The sequence below is a fragment of the Juglans microcarpa x Juglans regia genome, chromosome 6D (assembly GCF_004785595.1).
Source record: "Juglans microcarpa x Juglans regia isolate MS1-56 chromosome 6D, Jm3101_v1.0, whole genome shotgun sequence".
Taxonomy (NCBI): domain Eukaryota; kingdom Viridiplantae; phylum Streptophyta; class Magnoliopsida; order Fagales; family Juglandaceae; genus Juglans; species Juglans microcarpa x Juglans regia.
In genome coordinates, this window is record NC_054604.1 from 4,137,894 (window position 1) to 4,158,398 (window position 20,505).

At 37.2% G+C, this 20,505-nt stretch overlaps 3 protein-coding genes across 4 annotated transcripts; all 3 read left to right on the forward strand.

The window, feature by feature from the left end:
• The first annotated feature begins 116 nt into the window (after positions 1-116).
• Positions 117-2,504, forward strand: LOC121235330 (protein NUCLEAR FUSION DEFECTIVE 4-like). The gene is made up of 2 exons (XM_041131679.1): positions 117-791; positions 1,088-2,504. The coding sequence occupies exons 1-2, from the start codon at positions 339-341 to the stop codon at positions 2,282-2,284; spliced, it is 1,650 nt and encodes a 549-aa protein (XP_040987613.1). The 5' UTR covers positions 117-338; the 3' UTR covers positions 2,285-2,504.
• A 2,463-nt stretch (positions 2,505-4,967) lies between these two features.
• Positions 4,968-12,408, forward strand: LOC121234683 (protein EARLY FLOWERING 5). Its single transcript, XM_041130736.1, is given in 13 exon segments — positions 4,968-5,243; positions 7,409-7,502; positions 7,708-7,793; positions 9,016-9,065; positions 9,171-9,240; positions 9,321-9,402; positions 9,563-9,669; positions 9,672-9,828; positions 9,831-9,991; positions 10,312-10,510; positions 10,513-10,650; positions 10,653-10,831; positions 11,833-12,408. Coding segments are annotated over 13 exon segments (1,623 nt in total). The 5' UTR covers positions 4,968-5,162; the 3' UTR covers positions 12,052-12,408.
• Positions 12,409-14,926: 2,518 nt separating this feature from the next.
• LOC121235807 (HIPL1 protein-like) lies at positions 14,927-20,505 on the forward strand. Of its 2 annotated transcripts, XM_041132230.1 has the most exons (8): positions 14,927-15,065; positions 16,032-16,223; positions 16,333-16,490; positions 17,009-17,806; positions 17,887-18,103; positions 18,531-18,709; positions 19,433-19,674; positions 19,929-20,505. In XM_041132230.1, exons 2-8 carry the CDS (start codon positions 16,133-16,135, stop codon positions 20,326-20,328), a joined length of 2,085 nt encoding a protein of 694 aa, XP_040988164.1. In that variant the 5' UTR covers positions 14,927-15,065; positions 16,032-16,132; the 3' UTR covers positions 20,329-20,505. The 2 variants fall into 2 exon arrangements, with proteins under 2 accessions (XP_040988164.1, XP_040988165.1); XM_041132231.1 differs by lacking the exon at positions 16,032-16,223 and having other exon boundaries at positions 14,929-15,065.

Sequence of the window (20,505 nt, forward strand, 5' to 3'; positions counted from 1 at the left end):
ACATAAATCTAAAAAAATAAAATAAAATCACCTTTAGATGGCCAAGAGGTGACTCTATGTGGGTCATCAAGCTAAGGATGACTTGTGACTTGGTATGACATTTGCAATTAGATACGGAAAAAACAAAACACAAAGGGCTGTTCAGGAGAGGCAGTGTACAATTGTCAAGACCACAGGACTCAGGAGTGCCACCAGCTCAACTCGTCGACGAAGAAACAGGCTACAGCTGCTGATCCAGAAACAACGTATGCAGTAGACATCGTATAACCTGTGGAGAACTTTACTATTTAAGCAGAGATCAAATTCAAAGAATCCCATGAAGTCGAAACAAGACTAAAATGGATAAGCTCCATAACAAATGGGTCTCCACCGCAGCCAGCATATGGATCCAGTGCACCAGTGGCTTCCTATACACTTTCTCCATCTACTCCTCCCTTCTTAAATCAAGCCAGGGCTACGATCAATCCACGCTCGACACCGTTTCCGTCTTCAAGGACATCGGCGGCAACTTCGGCGTCCTCTCCGGTCTCCTCTACTCCGCCGCCACTGCGAATCACCGCCGCCGTACTGGGCCTTGGGTGGTCCACCTCGCGGGTGCGGTCCAGTGTTTCGTTGGCTTCTTCCTTATGTGGGCCTCCGTCGTCGGGTTGATCTCCCGGCCGCCTGTGCCCGCCATGTGCTTGTTCATGTTGGTGGCAGCCCACGCAGCGACCTTCTTCAACACTTCGAATGTGGTCACTGGCGTACGGAACTTTTCCAATTACAGTGGCACTATCGTTGGCATTATAAAGGTACCTCCACTTCAGTTCCGATGTGAAAAGCTTCTGCTTTGTGTAAAAAAAGTTTGCGATTCTTTATGATGATCAGAGGCTTAGTGTTTGATAGTTTAATTCTCTGTGGAAAAGAGAATGTATCTGCAGCAACATGAGTTCCTTGATACAAGAAGTATGCTTTTTCTTCTGGGTTTTGATTGTTGGGTTGTTATGATCAGAGGCTAAGTGTTTGATAGTTTAGCTTCAAGTTTGCTGCCTGTGGGTTGTTTTGATTGAAGTATGGATACTGAGGATGCATATCTTTCTATTTTCAGGGTTTTATTGGCTTGAGTGGAGCAATTTTAGTTCAAGTATATAGGACAATATTCAATAACGATCCAACATCCTACCTGCTGATGCTGGCTCTTTTGCCTAGTGTCAATGCCCTGTTGTTCATGTGGTTTGTGAGAATCCACAACACAATTGAAGGAGATGAAAAGAAGCACCTAGATAGTTTCTCATTAATTGCTCTGGTTATCGCTGCCTACCTTATGCTTGTCATAATTTTGGAGAATGTTATTACCTTTCGATTGTCAATACGTGTAGTCACATTTGTCCTGCTCGTGTTGTTGCTTGTCTCACCATTTTGCGTATCGATTAGAGCCCATCAAAGGGATTCTAATGGAATTTCACATAACCTCTTTATTGAGGGGGACCAACCAATGGATGATCCTAACCAAGCAGATGCTGAGAAGATGTATGTAAGACAAGATTCTGCTGGGTACCGCTGTGCGCCCAGCAGTACTGATCAAGAGGTGGATGGTAACGAAGAAAGACCTTTCCCAGCAGAAGAAAACCTGAATCTGTTGCAAGCCATACGCACGATAGACTTCTGGATTTTGTTTCTTGCCATGGCATGTGGTATGGGCTCAGGACTTGCCACAGTGAATAACATCAGCCAGATAGGAGGATCTCTTGGTTACACTAGCTTCGAGACAAGTACTTTGGTTTCTTTGTGGAGTATCTGGAATTTTCTTGGACGTTTTGGAGCTGGCTATGTGTCAGATTATTTCCTGCATACTAGAGGATGGGCAAGGCCATTGTTCATGGTCATCACTCTAGCAACCATGAGCATTGGTCATGTGGTGATTGCTTCTGGTTTTCCTGGAGCTCTGTTTGCTGGTTCAATATTGGTGGGTGTTTGTTATGGTTCCCAGTGGTCATTAATGCCTACAATCACTTCCGAGATATTTGGTGTGGTACATATGGGTACCATATTCAATACAATTACCATAGCAAATCCTGTTGGATCTTATATATTTTCCGTGAGGGTTATTGGGTATCTTTATGATGAGGAATCATCAGCGGAGGGCAACACATGCACTGGAACACATTGTTTCATGTTATCTTTTATCATCATGGCATCTGCTACTCTTCTGGGCTCTCTTGCTGCCTTGGGGTTGTACTTTCGGACTAAACATTTCTATAATCAGGTTGTACATAGAAGACTGCTACATTGTTTCAGTGAGTAAATTGCTGAGACTGCTAAGTACTGTGAAGGAGTCATGAAGTTTTTGCCGGTTGGTGAGAACGAGGTATATGACAAAACACACACGCCCGCATACACACGCCCTCTCTCTCTCTCTCTCTCTTGTGTGAAAGTTTAGTTGGGCTATCAGGGAACAGAGGGAGTCGTCAACACTGTCCTTCTTAAGTTCAGTTAATAATTACCAATATGGATTTAAATGTTTATTGCAAAATCTCCTGCATGAGAACTAGTATTAGATCTGGAAAAAGCATTTCATAAGGTAGCTTTGTAGGTTCAACTTATTTCATTCTGACTATAGACAGTTAGAAGTTTATGGATAATAATGACCAGATATATCGTTATAGTTAACTAGACTGGATAGTTAACTAGACTGGAGGAACTTGGCATCCATGTGGCTTGAAACTGTTCAAGAATCCATATTTATCATGGAAAACTTGCATTAGGATACAGCACACGTTCCTTAAAAGGCTGTAATTTTTCTGTTAAGGACTGTTGGGAATTCAGTAATGTAGGTGTCTGCAGGGGCATAACTTAGAGGCATTATTATATATTGGCTACACCAGTTGAGACTAATAATGGATCGTCAGCGTGTAAACTTTATTGTCTAAGATTTTTGTTTTTTGTGTAGAGTCGTAGACCAACCATTTCTCTTTTGTAAAACTTCTCACTATGTTTAGTTTTGTTCTTTTATTTTTTTATTTTTTTTTTCGTTCTAATTTCTAGCTTAAGGATGATAAATTCCTTTATTTGAAAATCCACACCATCTCTAGCTTTATTTGATATAATCTATAGCGCAGTTGTAGCCTATTGGATCTAAGTAGAACATTCAGTTTTACTGAGTTTACAGTCCTCTTAACTGTGCGTGTCTCTAGCTGCGTTTGAAGCTGTTGAGTTGAGAAACATTTTATGAGAAGGAGGATTGAAACATCCGGCATGAAGGATATGGTGAATGCACCAGTTGTTTGGATCGTGACGAAGGCATAGGCTGCAAAAGCCACAGAGGTCAGAGGAGAAGAAATCAGAAGAGTCCATTTTTTTGAATCAGAACTGGACTAATATAAAAGAGATCCCATGATGCGGAGTTAGCAAGGTGGGTGATAATTCTTTTTGTATATGAATCCGATGTTGCTGTGGGAGTTCTTCTCTACCCAGTTATCAGATGCAACAGTATTTGCATTTTAGTCTTTTGGTGATGCTTTTGAAGATCACCCTCAAGGCATTTTTGGATGGAAAATACTCTAGCACTTTTGAAAATGAAGTCACGTTAATTTATAAGATTATTTTTGTGTAATTTTTTTGTAGATATAGCCGTACTCTCTTTGAATACCCTTTTGCATTGTTATTATATACGTGAAGGTGTTATTTTGTAACAAATGATGAAAAAAAATTCTTCCTTTTTTTTTTTTTTTTACCCTTTTCAGGTTTGTAGAGCTTCTCTTCAATTTTCATATCATTGGTTCTTCATTTCGAGCAAAGAACTATAGAAGATCTCTCTGTCTGGGCGATGCACAAAACAATCAAATAAAGTAAGAAGGTGGTCATACAATCGACCATGATAAGAACTTGTTGATTCAGGAGGTGGAAATTTTAAGGAAGCTACAGTTTGGCAGTAGAAATCAACAACTACTTAAGCTACAACTTTGAGGAGCCCAAGCTCTGATTAGACAATTTATTTATTTTTCCTTGCAAATCTTGAGATGTAATACATGATAAAAGGAATCCTTGTTAAATGAAAGAAAAAAAGAAAAAACGTGAGAAGTGCTTGGTTTATAAAGAAATTAAGCTTATAAATTGACGTTTAATATAAAGTTATATTTATTATAAAGTAGATTTGATAAATTACTTCAATTTATAAGATCTTTTTGTAGATCTATAATTATTTGGATTTGTCAAAATGCTGAAACAAATACTATTTTTCTAAAATAAATTATGGATTGAACAATTTTTTTTTTTTTTTTTTCTTTTTAAGAGATATGCTCTCGCTCATTCTAGATTGTCCTTTCCAATCATACCAATTGTTGTCACACAGTTTAAGTGGTTTTTATTATTATTATTATTTATTGAACTGCTTTTTATAGGAAGTCATTTAATATGCAAAATGTCAGACTAATTTGATCAAGAATAATAAAATTTAAGTATTTTATTTCATCACATCTTATCATTACAATTTTTTTAAATTCTAACACAAAATATAATAAATAATTTAATTTTTTTCAAATCTCAAAATAATAATAATATTAAAAAATAATATTTTAATAATATTTTATTTAATTTTCATCTAAAATTATCTCATCTCATCTCACTATCTAAACTTCACTTTAGAATTATTCTATTTTCAAGACGGTGTGTAGAGTGTATCATCCACATAACTTAAATTGTAAAATTTGATTTGTAAGAATTGTTTTTTAAAATTTATTTTTAAAATTAAATTATATAATGTAAGTATTTTCATAAATATATTCTATATACTAATTTGAGAATATAAGTTTTTTTTAAAATTTAAGATGAAATGTACCTTATATATAAAAAATTCTATTCTCTTCGGGCACAAGCCCAGAACTAAAAAGCAGTGGGCTAGCTTCTGTAGGGCCGTGGCCCGTAACGAACTAAAACGACATGGTTAGCAGTTCTACTTCTCTTATCAGAAACAGTAGGGGTTACATACGTAATTACAAATTAAGAACATCCACAAGCACAGAGTTTCCATTTCGCTCTGTGCCTCTGTGACCTCCGTTTTGGCTGCGATTTTTTAATCGGACAAGATAAAGCAGAAGGAGAAGAAGAGGGGATTTTTTAGCACACACACAGAGAGAGAGAGAGAGAGAGAGAGAGTGAGAGAGAGGCAGATACTGAGTTGAAAGATGAAGACGACGAAGGGAGGCAAGGCGATGAACCCTACGGACGCGTTCCGTAAGGAGCTCCGCAAGAGGGAGCTTAAACGGGTAATTCCCATCTCTTAAACTACACCGTTTTCGTGTCTGAACCCGTCATTACGTGTTCTGTTTTATTGGTTTTTTTGCACTGTTTCGTGAAATTTTGTAATCGATTTTCGCCGTTTGTGCGGCGTTGCGCTGATTGCTTTTGCCCTAAAATAAGTTTGATTTGCGTTTAATTGCATATAAAACTGGGAAAGTGATATGGAATTATTTTTTAACAAAAAAAATTCCATGCTTTTCTTGGTCGCTTTGTTGCTCAAAAACGATACAATCTGGATAGAATGAAGCCTCGATAGCACTATTCGACTTATAAAGTTTGTTAGTGTTTTTAGCTACTTTATTTTGGACGGGTTCGGTGGGTTCGGTGAGTGAAATATCTGTGATTCAAAACCTCCCTCGTTCTTTTTCCTTTCTCTTGGATTTTTGGGGAGTTCTGTTACTTTTGATCAAAATTTGTAGCCTTATGAGATATATTAATCTTTCATGAACACTGGATTGGCCACTCGAATTTAATCCGGTGCCCTAAGTAAAGGGCATGATCCCCTATCATATAAAACACTTGGGGGGTAAAGAAATTATATCGACCAAACTCGCTAAGATACTCCATGTTTATCTATCCAATGTCCACAAATAGATCATGGACCATCGTGAAATTTTGCTAGAGAGTGTTTTGTTAGCCTGTTTTGCTTTGCATTCCTGGGATTTAAATGGAGGAGAAGAAGTAGACTTAGGCCTTGTTTGGTTACACAGATGAGATGAGATAAATAATTTGTGAATAGTAATGAAATGATTTGAGTTAAGATTTTTATGGGGTTTTGGGAAAGGGAAGGGAAAAAGTTGAATAAAAAAATTATAAAGTTAAAAGAGAGTTAGAATATAATTTTTTAATATAGTATTTTTTTTTACATTTGAAAAAGTTGAATTGTTTTTTGTATTTTGTTTGGAAGTTTGAAAAACTTGTAATGATTTGATGAAAAAGTTAAAAAGTTGAAAATTTGAAATTGAAAAATATTTGTGTTTGAATGGTGTTTGGATATTAAGATGAGATGAGATCGGATGAGATGGTTTTAAAAGTTTGTGAAACCAAACGAGACCTTAGAAAAACAAACAAAACAACAAGAGGGACATTTTGAGCAGAGAAAAATGAGCTGGCGATTGGAGGTAGGGTGATGAACCTTAAGAATGAGTTTCTTAAGGAATGCTGTGAGATGGAACTGATTAATCACTTCTAAATAACTCTTTTTTTATTGGCACCGGGTGTCCAAGAACAGCATCCCAACTAATCTCGGGGCTGCATAGGCCCTTAGTAAGGAGTTTTCCACAAGTGCATCTTGGGTAATTCAAGGGTAAAACCCCCCATCTCAGCGATTGGAGGCATGGCCCCTAGAGATTGTTTGCACCCAGTAGGATTTGAACCTTAGACCTGGAGGGAGCATACCTTCAAGCCCAAGACCTTTACCACTTGAACCAACCCCTGGGGGTTAATCACTTCTAAATAACTACACCATTGTCGTGTCTGAATTCTTTGTTCTGTTCTCAATTTATTGGGCCCCTTACATATATTAACTAGTTCTCCTGTGTACTTGGACTATACCTCATTTTCCTATGAATAAAATTTCTTGATTACCTATAAAAAAAACTAGTTCTGAATGGTGTGGCATTAAGTTAAGAGTAATGCTCTAGGTACAAGCCCCAAATAGACAAGCTCCATACAAGCTTTTGTAAAAAAGTGGGTCCCACTAATAAAAAATAATTTTTTTCACACTTTTTTTACAAGGGCTTGCATGAGGCTTGTCTATCTGGGACTTGTACAAATCATTTCTCTTAAGTTAATGGCAGCTTCAAGTTGAGGTTCATTTGTAATCACTCTTTAGCTTATGAGAAAGAGTCGTAGGAATAAACTTTTTTGAATACTCATTATTTTAATTTTAATGAGGACGTCAAAGCACGTAAGTATGCTTGTGAAATGGTCAGTCTCTAGTTAGTGGGTACTAGATATGGCTGTTGCTCTTTCTATATCTGTTTAGTTCACTAAGATCTAAGTTACATATGTGTTCATCTAACTTCACAAATGTAATGTTGTGATCATCATATGTGTGGTTTTCTAAAACATATGCACATTGTGTTATGTGTTTTTTTTTTTTTTTGACGTCGTGCTATTTGATTAACAGAACAAGAAAGAAAGGAAAAAGGTGAGAGAGGTGGGGCTCTTGAAGAAAGATCCTGAAACTCTTAGGGAGCAAATTGAGAAGTTGGAAATGATGAGTAAGTTATGTTCTGTTTGATAATCCCCATTTGATAACAGCGACATTGGTGGTCATCCATTTCAAAAAATGTCATTTTTAAATTATAAGATGATTATCACAAAACAATCAGAATTTCTTGCATGAGAACATAATGCATAATACAGAAAGATTATGTCAAAAAGGCTGCTAATATGCAACTCCATGTGTGTTACTAATCGGTGCAGAGGCTGATGGTGCTTTGGACAAAGCAAGAAAGCACAAGAAGAGGCAACTAGAGGACACATATAACCTTGTTTTAAAAAAGAGGAAGGTATAGTCACACATGAGATTTTTTTACAAATTCCTTGCAACTCTTCTCTCTTGCATCCGTGGAAATGTCAACATGTGTTGGTTCTCATCAATTATGCTTTACCTATACCTTTATCTTGGGAATAATTTACTTAGTACTTATTAAAAAAAAAAAAAAAATTTACATAGTTTCCATATTTCTAAGCTACCCCTAAAAACTTGCCAATCATAATGTTCATATCCATTTCATTGCATATTTGAAAAAGTACCAGGGTGGCTTTTTGTCTGATGAAATATAGTTCTGAGTTGGTCACAAATACAGGGTGGCATGTAATTGGTGAATGAAGAGTAGTCATTGCATCATTCTTAAAAGTCTTTAGTCATAACAGCATCCATTGATCATTATCTAATCACTGTTCATTCTTTGTACCATTTACCAAGTCATGAAATAGTAATATTGATGTGATTAAAATCGATGAGCACAAATCGGGGGAGAAAACTGAAGGTCATCAAGGGTTAGTGTGTTAGGGGTATTTTAGGAATCGTTAGCATAGTTATAACTGGGCAGTAAAGTGTGTCTTCCATCAATAGTTTTATTTCTTTGTAACGGGCTATGCTTAGGTGTCTTTGGACAAGTACAAGGGTTTGATAATTAAAGGTTTCTATCTTGAGTCCCATAGCCCATGGTTTCAAGCCAAAAGAAAAAATGCTGAGAGAATTCCAGACCTGCAAACAAGATATGCAACTTTTTGACCATAAATTTGGCATCTTTCTTCTTTTTGCCCTTCATCAGTTTGAATTTATGTAATGCTTCTAGGTTACATCAAATTCTGATTTATTCTGTCTAATTGACTGAACTCTTGTAAAGGTTAAGCAATTGTATTTTTCTGTAAACTGAAAAAAGTTGTTGAGCATACACTTCCTTTCCGCCTCTCTCTAAAAGGCTGAAATATCTTCATCCATTTTTTTATATTCTCTGCATAGCTGGTGATAGTTTGATTCTCTCACTTTTTTTTGAGTAATTACTGCAAGGCAAAACCCCCTATTAAGTAGTAATTGAGAGGATTTATCTATTTTTTTTTAAAGGAAAATGATCTTAATCTTTAGTGTGTAATCAATTGGCCCTTTACAAAGGCAACGATCTTATTGTTGTTGCATGTCAAACTAGTTTGACTTGATATTTTTCTGCTATTTATCAGCATTGATCGTCTGTACATGATGATCACATACTTCCTCTTTGACAGGAATATGAAGAGAAAATGCGGGAGAAGGGTGAGGCCCCTGTTATGTTCAGGTGAAGAAGCATATCACTTCCTAATTTACTTCTGTGCATGTGGTTGGATTTTAGATTTAATGTCTGTTTGTTTTAATTTACAAACTAAGCTTATCTTCTGCTCAGCCATTTGGGACCTCCTCGAAGACGGACAACTGCAGAAGAAGAAGAGAAAGTCAAGCATCCAAAGCCTGAAGTAAGACCTGTCCTGTGAAGATCATTCCAGTTCTTTTCTGCTTGCTCTTGAACCCGCACTCACCTAATTTGTGTCTGCAGGACTCTGTTTACTATCATCCCACACTGAATTCTACTGGTGCCCCACCACCAGGAAAGCCTCCCATGTATAAATCATCAATAGGCCTGTCCCTTTTCTCTGCATTCCTTCATTCTTCATTAAATGTTTTTTTTATAAGTTCTTCATTAAATGTTAATTAGATATTTTCAGTTTACTCTCTCTCTCTCTCTCTCTCTCTCTCTCTCTCTCTCTCTCTGATTATGCTTTTGAATTTGAACTGTAGGGCCTAGAATTCCCTTGTCTTCTGCTTCATCCAGTGCTTCCGCATCATCATCAAAGACAGAGTTAGAAGATGCTGAGTTAGCTGCACCTCCTCCACCTCCACCACCTCCCCCTTGCCAGATACTGAAAGCATTGACTCTGGGGATGGCTCTGTTAAACCTGCATCTTTGCCTCTACCTCCTCCACCTCCAATGCCCCCAACGCCTGCCCCACCAAACTTGGTTATGCCATTACCTGCACCACCTTTGCCGCCGCCGCCACCACCTCCTGGCCCCCACCAAAAGAGCAAGTTGCTAATCGCCCTACACCTCCTCCACCTCCTCCACTCCAATTGTCTGCTCTGCCACCTCCACCTGGTACCAGTGGAGGTGAAAAGGAGACAAACCAACCCGCACTGTTAGACGGCCTGAAGTCCAAGGAGCAAGCGCAGGTAAGTTTGTCTACATACTTTCTGGGATTCGGTCTACAATGAAATGCATAAGATTGTTGGAAAAGAGGTTAACTATCCCCCCCACCCAAAAAAAAAAAAAAAAAAAAAAAAAAAAAGAAAACAAGATTGTCAGAAAAAAAATTGATCACACCTTGCTAAGTAGGCTTGCTCTCGTGAAAATTGGAAAGTTAATGGACAGGATTAATATCTTCTTGGTTTTCATGCCCTAAAAAAGTATATGCTTGGCTGGAAATCTAACTCCATGACTTAATTGTAGTTATTCCAAGTTGTACTTGATAGTGATAATATCTCCTTTGTAGGTGCCTGCCGTGCTTCCTCCTCCCCCGCCTGGGCTGCCACTGAAATCAAGTAACCAGTCAGAAGGTGCACCATCTAATGCTGATACCAATAATTTTTCAGCAACTCAGGATCTCTCAAGAATGGTTCCACCCCCACCCCCTCCACGCCACCAACCTCCACCTGGACCCAGCCTGCTCCCAACTTTACAGCCTGATGTATTACCCCAGGAATATCACGGCATCCCCCACTGCTACCTCCTCCAGATATGCGGCCTCCATTATCTGGTCCTGGACTTCCCGGTTTAGCAGGTCCCCCTGGAGTTATGCATCCGCTAATGCCAAGGCCTCCATATGGTCCTCCCCTGGGCCTCCCCCGATGATGAGACCACCACTTCCACCTGGTCCTCCGCCTACCTTCCAAGAAGATGAGCATGCTTCTAATATACCATCTGCTCCTCAGAAACCTTCATATATCAAATCTGCTGCATCTACTGTTGTTAAGAGGCCACTAGCTCAGCACACTCCAGAACTTACAGCTATGGTTAGTTGGTTCTCCTTTGTTAGTTATATGTCCAAATTTTCCAAGTTCTTGTAGTAATGTGTTTGCATCAGTATGCCAAAATATAAGTAATACATTTGCATCCTCTCTGTCCATCTATTCAGCTTGCTGAGAGGCAACAAGCCCAACTAATTTGGGGCAATTAAAAATTGATAAGAAGACAATAAAAAATTGCACATATGGAGGAGTTCCAATAATTCCTGGCTATTCCATCTCCGTATCACACATCCGGGAGAATAAACATGTTGCGTCTATGAATTTGTGAGCATTTATAGACCTATAAGATGTTTTAATCTGAATGTGTATCATTACGAATGATCCACATTTTTTAAATTACACCATTAAACTTGTAGCATAATAGATAAAGGACACTGTTGAGGCATTATTAGAAATAGAATACTTATCAAAAAAAGATAAAGGACACTGTTTTACATGTATGAATAGGCACAATATCAGTGGGTTGGGAAGTTTGTCACTACAATTTTCAATATAAGAGCATTGGCATATGTTGAAGTGTTCTAAAAAGCATAGCAAGGTGAGTGAGTCTGTATAAACTGGTTCTGAAGCCATATAGTTTTTTAGTAAATTTATGTAAATTTATTTGCAAGCCTGTTGAAACACACTGCAGATGTAAAAACCTTCCACATCAGCTTACATAAGAATGATTGGTAATTTAAATTTTTTTCATGAATATAATGGGTCCTACACTAAGTAGCCACACTAGGCTTATAAATAGCATACTCATTGGGTTGTCAAAATTTGTGATTTCTACTTATCCAAAAAAAAAATTGTGATTTTTACTGGACTACCTAATCTAGTAATAGTATAAAATGGCATCTGTGTGGGGAGCTGACATGGGTAAAAAAGATTCCTTATTCAAGTTCTACTCCAGTTTGTCTGGCTTGATATTTGAACTTCGATTATTTGAACTTTCATTGTGATATACCCTCCATGACTCGAGCTTATTTTGGATCTGAGCTCAGGTTCCTGCATCTGTTAGAGTGAGGAGAGAGACTGCTGTCCCGAAAGGAAAGCCAAAATCATCACTCACAAGTGCTGCAATGGTCAGTGGGCCAACTGGTCCAACTGTCGTGAAGCCAGAACCAGCAAACTCATCATCAGCACCAAAGAAACAGAGCATTGATGACTCATATGTGGCCTTTTTGGAGGACATGAAAGCGCTTGGTGCACTTGATGGTTGAGACTATTGTAGCTGCTGAGAAGGTGCAAGGAATATAGAGGAGGCACGCATGTAATCAAAAGAAACCAAGTGTACATGTTACTTATTTGATCTGGGGAATTGCAGCTTTATTCATTGTTGGCAGTAGCCTCTGTTTGCTTTGGTGCTGTTTCATTGGAGAACCTCTCTTGTACCTGTGGTAATTAATTTCTCTGACGGCTTTGTTTTAAAAATTTTAGTTCTGAGAAAAATGTGTAACTAGAGCTGATATCCATGAGAGAATGGTAGATTGTGTAAGCAAATTCGAGGCTGTACTACAATTGAATTAGGAGATAATGACACTCATGCTTTTGATAATACTCAAGACACTCTTTTTCCCTTTCCCTCTCCAGATTGTCAATAGATGCTGAAGATGCAAACTTATGATTTTCTGTCTCTGTGGATGAGAAAAAATAGAAAATGGTTCTTATCTTAATATGTTCCACATTCTGACGTCTCCAACCAAGCATTCTTGTCTGATCAAGAAGACTTGTAAGATGTGGCTGACATTCAACTGTTCCTGATTATTAGGGATTGTTGAATCCAAAATCCTTCTAGACAGTAGACACAACGGATGAAGTGCCCTTTTTTACTGAAAATTGAGTACGGTTTTAAGGGGTTTGACATTCATTCGAATTTTGGAGACAAGGGGTGTTTCTTTCTCTCATTTAAGTGTGCAGATGTGCAATGTGATCCTGCAAAGCTTGGTGTAATTGCAGAGTTTACTGTTTATGATTCTTCATTGAAACCTTTCTCGGTAGGCATTCATACCTCTTTATACAATCTCATTAGAATAATGCTAGTCCTGCTAGCAATTTTTTTTTATTTTTTTACTTTGTGATTAAGGAAGTGTTTTTTTTAATGATGTTGTATTTTTTTTTTAAAAAAAAATTAAAAGTGTTAAAAAATACATGTAAAAAAAAACTTAAAAATAATATACCAAAATAACTAACAGTGGCCCAGCTCTCGCTGGAGCGGTGGAAGTAGCATTATTCTTTGTGTTAAGTGAGCAGTGTGAATCATGTGCTCTTGACATTATAAAAAAATGAAAAAATTCCTACGACTTTTGAGTTATCGACTGCTGCAGGTTTGATAGTTGCTGCCTGTCTCCATGGCATTAAAGGCAACGCCAACATTGGTGGTAAAATGCACTTGAAACTTAAAAGTCAATGAAAAGGGATTGTTGCTGGAACTCATAAATAAGTCAATCTGCCTTCACGGGGAAAAGACTGTAAACTTCAAGTGGAGACCACCACAGATGATCGTTGACAAGTCAATTTTGGTGGACAGATGCAGCCGATGGCAAGCTAGCTACTGGTTTCATTATCAGAGATTGGAGGGTAATGTATCAGAAAGAAAGAATACTGTCTCAGTCAGTTGCAAAAAGTGTGGAGCCCTTGAGACCTTTTTATCAGTTGCCAAACACCACCATCGCTATGTCTCTGTTTCATTGTCTTCTTGCACCATTGCTTGGAGCACGCCGCCCACCGCACGGGACTTCATTACACACTTGCTTAAAATATTATGGTCAGACTGAAAGCAAGTTAGTGTTAGCTGTTCAATTTGAGTCAAGCTATATTGTTGGTGTAAAAACTAGAAATGATCTCTTCAATTTTTGTATGAATTTAAGAAATACAAAGATAAACACATAAAATAAAATGAATTTTACAATATTTAATATTATTCCTGTAAATTTTCTGAATAACATTATAGACTCAATAAATATTATCTGGTCTATTTTATATATTTATTTGCTTCACTTAAGCCCAAAAAAAAAAAAAAAAAATGAAAAAACCTTAATTCTTGAGAGTCGATGTTAAAAGTCAAAAGCAAGCTCTTCGGCTTAAAGTTAGGAACAATTGGTTTTTAATTTAACTTTTATAATAATTGGCTTTGTTTTTACAATTCTCACAAGTTTAGTATTAAAAAAATTATAATATTAAACAATTAGTAATTATTAATAATAAATACTAAATTCTCACAATTAAGTTTAGTATTAAAAAAATTATAATATTAAACATACATAGTGTCACATGTGTAAATGGTAAATCAAAAAACTGGACCAGACCGAAACTGAAAAAATTGAAAGTTTCAATTTTTGTGATGAATCAGTCAGTATTGATTCTTAAATTTCTAAAACAGATATATACCGTTTCGGTTCTAAAATCTCTCCAAAACTAGACCGAACTGGACCCAGTACACCCTAGTTTTCATATACACAACTATGCACTAAATTAACCCAATTAATGAATTGGACCGTTCAATAAAGATTTTACAAGTTGATCTCTACCCCTCTGATTGAATTGATTTCAGTATTTAATTACAGCTTATTTTTTTGGACATTATGTTGCCAGATTACTGTTGTACCAAACCAACATATGGTTACTATATATTTTTTTTCTAAGCCAAATAAGATTTAAGATTTCATTGACTTTCATGTTCATGATCACCTAAGCAACTACGTATATGCAACATATATAAAACCACAAAGCATATTCTTATTTTGACTTCAAATTATTATCACATGCAATGAATATAGTAGTAATAATAATAATAATAATAACAATTATAACAACAATAATAATAATTACTTAACACATGCTATTTTTTTAAAACAAAAAAGGGGAAGAGACTGCAGCTCAAAATTCACCAAAACCCTATTTTTTTAGTGAAAAATTACTGTGGTTACAAAAAAAATTACCTATACAAAAACAAATTAAATTAGCAGAAAATCATTATATCAATCAGCTGTTAACTTGGGGTCACATTTGAAAAGAAAACTAAAATCAATGGTGTAACTTTAAATACAGAATATACGGGGTCTTTTAGATAAGCCCTAGGGCCCTAGATTGACCTTCCCAAATTCCCACCACATCCAGAAAGTCAGAAAAACAGAGAAGCAGAATCTGACGGCGTCTGTACTTGCAAAGTGCAAATTATCAAGTCTTCGACCCATCCACCAATGGATGAGACGAGACTGGGGCCCACTTTCGCCTGGTAACTTTCGTTTTCGTTTCCTCCCTTTTCCATCTCTGCAAACAATACAACACAGTTTTCATGCACCAAAAGCAAGCCAAATGCTCCTATCTTCTTCCTTCATTTTCAAAAGTTACAGCGACCTTTCCCTAAAAAATTCTGAGCAGAGCTTGACCCAGATGTTATTGTAATATTTTTGTGCTGGAAAACCTCAATATTTCTCTAGAAGAGCGCGACTTTAACATAAAACCTCAATACTTATATATATATATATATATGTATGTATGTATTGTGGAACAATCTTATCTTTGTTAGTTTGTCCTATTATTTATGTCATGGTCGCCGTTTGAACTTTGAAGGCCTTTTTTTATGTCTTTTCTCGGATGCAAATGCAAGTGGGTTTTCATTCATATTTGAATGTTGGTCATGTTTTTAGGCTCGTGTTTTGGTGTCGGGTTGCAGTGGAAACGCTGAACCCACATGGGTAATCAATATGGGCTGAAGGCATATTAAATTAAAACAACCAAGATCTATCCAAGTTCTTTTGGTGGCAAAAACCAGCGGATAATCTTCTCAACCACCCCAATTTATTTAAATAGTTTGAATAAAGAATTCCTGAAAGTCAACTAGATTGTTCAACTTGCTTCCTCCATCCTTTTCCCGTATCTTTACTTCTTGGATCCAGTAGCTCTATCAATATTTAATTGAACGTGTATTCTTCATTTCATGGAGTTGAAAATAAATTTGTCGGCCGGGGGGGGTGATTAAATGAACTTTTCTTCTGGAAGCTAAATTTACCAATACAGAGAGTGTTGTAAAGGAATTCCCTCAAGCTGAATAAAGAAAGTATGAAATTTTGGAGAGAGAGAGAGAGGATGTAGATTGGCCAACGTTCGAGAGCTAAATGAAAGACCAGGATTTGTTTATGGGCAACATGTTCAGCAGTCAGGAAGACTCACTTTCGTATATAATCTTCATCTGTTTCAGAAAGTTAGTCCCGTACTATTGCTGCTTTAGACTCTCCCGGAGTTCATTACAGAGAGGGACGTAATACTAAAACATCTGCTTTTCTATATCTGTCTACTAAGATGGGACGAGTTCTTGCAACTACCCTCCTCTCTTGTACCTTGCTGCTGTTTTTTGTTCCTTCCTTTTCGCATCCTTTATGCATTGATTCAAGTACGTTCTGCTCTCACACTTTTTGATTTTAGATCTCAGTGTCTTATGTTTGAATATCTATCTTCTAAACTGACTTGTCATTTCTATTCTATTAATTTGATTCGTCTAGCGGCACCCTTCACCCTGAACACCACTTTAAAGTTTTGTTCTTACAATGGGAGCGCGTGCTGCAACTCAGCAGAAGATTTACAATTACAGAAGCAATTCCAAGCCATGAATATCTCTGATCCTAACTGTGCTTCTGTTGTGAAATCAATACTCTGTGCGGTAAGTTTTTATATTTATAGATTGTTGTAGTATGTGACTCATATAGTACAACACGTATATAGAATAAGTAGGCTGATGCCAAATCACGATAAATTTGTGTGCTTTTCTTGTTTTCTCTTTTTGTACTGTTCATTATAATTGCCGCACGTATCACAATATAGATAAATAGTTATATAAATGTTTTTCCGACTTCCAGACTTCGTTTTATATGGCCCTTTCTCGAGAAAATGAGTGGCATGGCACTCTTGAAAATTTCATCCCAAATTCGTATTGCAACAACTTGAAAGTTCTGTTTTTTTTTTTTTTTTTCCCCCTTGTGAATCTTCGATGTTAGTCTGTTGTTCCCTTTTCATGGCCAATTTATAACTTGCCATTTGGATGAATAGAAGTTGTCATTCTTAAACATGTAATTGATCTTTCCGTGAACCTTCTTTTTGTTTTTATACGCATCGATTTTTCATTTACTTGGTGGTGAATATTTGTGACGAGTATTATTGCTTTGTTATCATGATTTATAGAGATGCGATCCATTTTCGGCTGAGCTATTTACAGTTGGTTCTACGCCCCGGCCAGTTCCTGTACTTTGCAACTCCACTGTTTCAGTGAATTCATCCCAATCTACCCAAGCAGCAACTAACTTCTGCTCCAGTGTATGGGATACATGCCAAAATGTGTCTTTCGTGAATTCTCCCTTTGCCCCTTCACTGAAAGGTCAAGTTGGATTACCTGCCAATTCCAATGCTAGCAAACTGACCCAGTACTGGCAATCAGAAACTGATTTCTGCAATGCATTTGGTGGGGCGTCTAGTGATGGATCGGTATGTTTTGATGGGCAACCTGTTATGCTAAATAACACTGGAACTCCTAGCCCTCCACATGGCTTGTGCCTTGAGAAAATAGGGAATGGATCTTACCTCAACATGGCTGCTCATCCTGATGGGTCAAACCGTGCATTTTTCGCTAACCAGCAAGGTAAGATTTGGTTGGCAACTATTCCTAAACAAAGAGCGGGAAGCACATTGGAGCTTGATGAATCCAATCCCTTTTTAGATCTAACTGATGAAGTATATTTTGATACTCAATTTGGGATGATGGGTATGGCATTTCATCCAAACTTTGCACAAAATGGGCGATTCTTTGCTTCCTTCAATTGTGATAAGGTTAAGTGGCCAGGATGTACTGGAAGATGTTCATGTAACTCTGACGTTGATTGTGATCCTTCAAAGCTAGATCCTGATGATGGTGCCCAGCCATGCCAGTATCAAACTGTTGTTGCAGAGTATACTGTTAACGGCACCTCATCCCAGCTTTCTTTGGTACAAATTTCTACGTTCAACACTTTGAAGTTGTTGATTAAACTCGAATGATTTCTGACTAACTCTTGATTCTTTTCCAGGCAACGAATGCCAAACCAACAGAAGTGAGAAGGATATTTACGATGGGCCTTCCATTTACGTCTCATCATGGAGGGCAGATACTCTTTGGACCTGCTGATGGGTATTTGTACTTCATGATGGGAGATGGTGGTGGTACAGGTGATCCTTACAATTTTGCCCAAAACAAGAAGTCAGTGCTTGGAAAGATTATGAGGCTTGACATAAATAGCATACCCAGTAAGTATCAAAGCATAGAATCTTTGTGCATTTAGCTCCTTTTTTTTTTTTTTCTGTTACTAAAACCAATCTGCTGTCTTTTTCATAACTTCCTCTTGGATCTCAATATATACCCTTTTGTTCTGATATTGATCCCTTATCAAGGCTAAGAATAAGAAATCAATGATCCCTCCAATTTGTTTGCCCTATTAGGAACCATAAAAATTATTGTGTCTGCTTTCATGCTTCTATGCTGATCAATTAGAAAAAAGGGGGAAATTTAGAAAGAAAATATTCAAGATACGGAAGCAGACTATATATGGTGGTTGAATAGATTGAACTTTTTTCCTTTTCTGTATAAAGTAGCATGAATAAGGAGCTGGTTTACTTGCATAGTTTTATTAGTTTTATATTTTTTTTTCACTCGTCCCATTTAATATCTTTCCAGGCGCTGAAGAAATTGATAAACTTGGTCGTTGGGGAAACTATTCTATTCCCCCGGATAATCCCTACAAAGAAGATACAGAATTGCAGCCTGAAATATGGGCTTATGGATTAAGAAATCCTTGGCGCTGCAGTTTTGATTCAGAAAGGCCTTCCTACTTCATGTGTGGGGATGTTGGGCAGGTTTGAGATATTTATCTTTCAATAGTCTTTGTGGGAAGTTACTGTGCTATTGTTAGTAAACTAGACAGCCCTTTAAGTGAACTCAAAGTGCCTCTATTTCAAGAGCTTTTTTTATACTTCTTCTTTTGTGTTCATGTATGTGTTAGATGACAACCGTTCTTTAATCAATCTTGTAAGCAACACTACAAACAGTCGTAACTTTGAGGAATCAATTGTGGTGAATCAATTAAAAAATCTCAGTTTTACAAAGCATCTGGTAAACTTTCTTCACAAGAAAACATGATTGCAACTGGCTGTTTGAAAAATACCTTAGAATGATTTCTGTACCAGTGGAACATATCTTGTTTGCATCAACTATATTGCTTACTGCCATGGATTAGCTAGCTTAGTCTTGTTTATCAACATCTTCAAATGGCATTACAGAGATCTGAGCTATTTCTTACCTTTTTTGCATACTCTCCGTGGTGTGTGGGGTTGCTCATTAAATTTGTAATCATGCGCACTAACTAGATAAAGCAAGTCCATTCTGTTTCCAAAAAATTTATTATCTTTTAGAGTAAGAGAATTTCACATTTCAAGGATTTCTCCATTTTTATAATGATGCTCGTGCATCTTTGTTTAATTTTTAACTTGTCTGATGAAAGGCTGTGCGGTAGGAAACGAACCCAAGAATGTGTTAAATAGTTTCTGAACAACATGTCGAACATTTTCTATCACCTGCAGGATAAATATGAAGAGGTGGATCTCATCACTAAGAATGGAAACTATGGCTGGCGTGTTTATGAGGGCCCCTATTCATATGCTCCTCCTGAGGCACCTGGGGGCAATACAACTCCAAGCTCCATAAGCCCAATTTTGCCAGTAATGGGATACTCTCATTCTGATGTAAATAAGGCAGAAGGGTCTGCATCAATCACTGCTGGCTATTTTTATCGGTCTACGACTGATCCTTGCATGTATGGAAGGTAATTAAGCTTTTCTAATCTTTATACCACAGTGGATGAGACTTTTAGTTGTTATTTCTAGATATGACCAGTCGAAGAGCCTCCTAAGAGTAATGACATTGTTGAGAAAGATACAAAATCTATGATTGTCAGCCAAGAAAAAAAAAAAAAAAAAAAAAAAAAAAAACAATGAAGGTTGTTCTTTGGACTACCATGATGACCTTTGCAATAATCTTGATCTTTGCTAACAAGTTGCTTGATCTCAATTTTTCCAGGTACTTGTATGCAGATTTGTATGCAGCTGCCCTGTGGGCTGGTACCGAGTCTCCACAAGACAGTGGGAACTTTACCTCTAGTGAAATTCCTTTCAGTTGTGCAGCTGACTCTCCTCTACCATGCAGCTTGTTGCAAGGAAGTACTCTTCCTGCTTTGGGTTATGCTTTCTCATTCGCGGAGGACAACAATAAGGATATTTTTATCCTTACCAGCAGTGGTGTTTACAGAGTCGTCAGCCCTAGTCGTTGTAATTACACTTGCTCAAAGGAAAATGTCACAACTGTTGCTAGCCCAGGTCCTTCTCCCTCTAATTCTCTTGCAAGCCAGTTGAGCGACCCATATAAAAATTTAGTGCTCCTTTTTGCTTCTTTATTGTTGCTTTTGCTGGGTTTCGTCTAGTATATTGCAACGTTTCGATGTTATGTAGAAAGAGTGAGTGCTTTGTTACAATGGCATAAGTTTGTACTATGTGACCCTTTTTTTTTCTTTCCTTGCTTTGCTATGTGACTTCATTTCTCTCTTTGTAGTTTGTACAACAAGACTGATCAAATGAAATTTAACTTGGCCTTTAGATTT

Coding starts and splice junctions, on each gene's coding strand:
- LOC121235330 (XM_041131679.1), top strand. CDS start 339: ATGGATAAGCTCCATAACAAATGGGTCTCCACCGCAGCCAGCATATGG. Junction 792..1,087: donor CTATCGTTGGCATTATAAAG/GTACCTCCACTT, acceptor TTCTATTTTCAG/GGTTTTATTGGCTTGAGTGG.
- LOC121235807 (XM_041132230.1), top strand. CDS start 16,133: ATGGGACGAGTTCTTGCAACTACCCTCCTCTCTTGTACCTTGCTGCTG. Junction 17,807..17,886: donor CCTCATCCCAGCTTTCTTTG/GTACAAATTTCT, acceptor ATTCTTTTCCAG/GCAACGAATGCCAAACCAAC. Junction 18,710..19,432: donor TGTGTGGGGATGTTGGGCAG/GTTTGAGATATT, acceptor TATCACCTGCAG/GATAAATATGAAGAGGTGGA.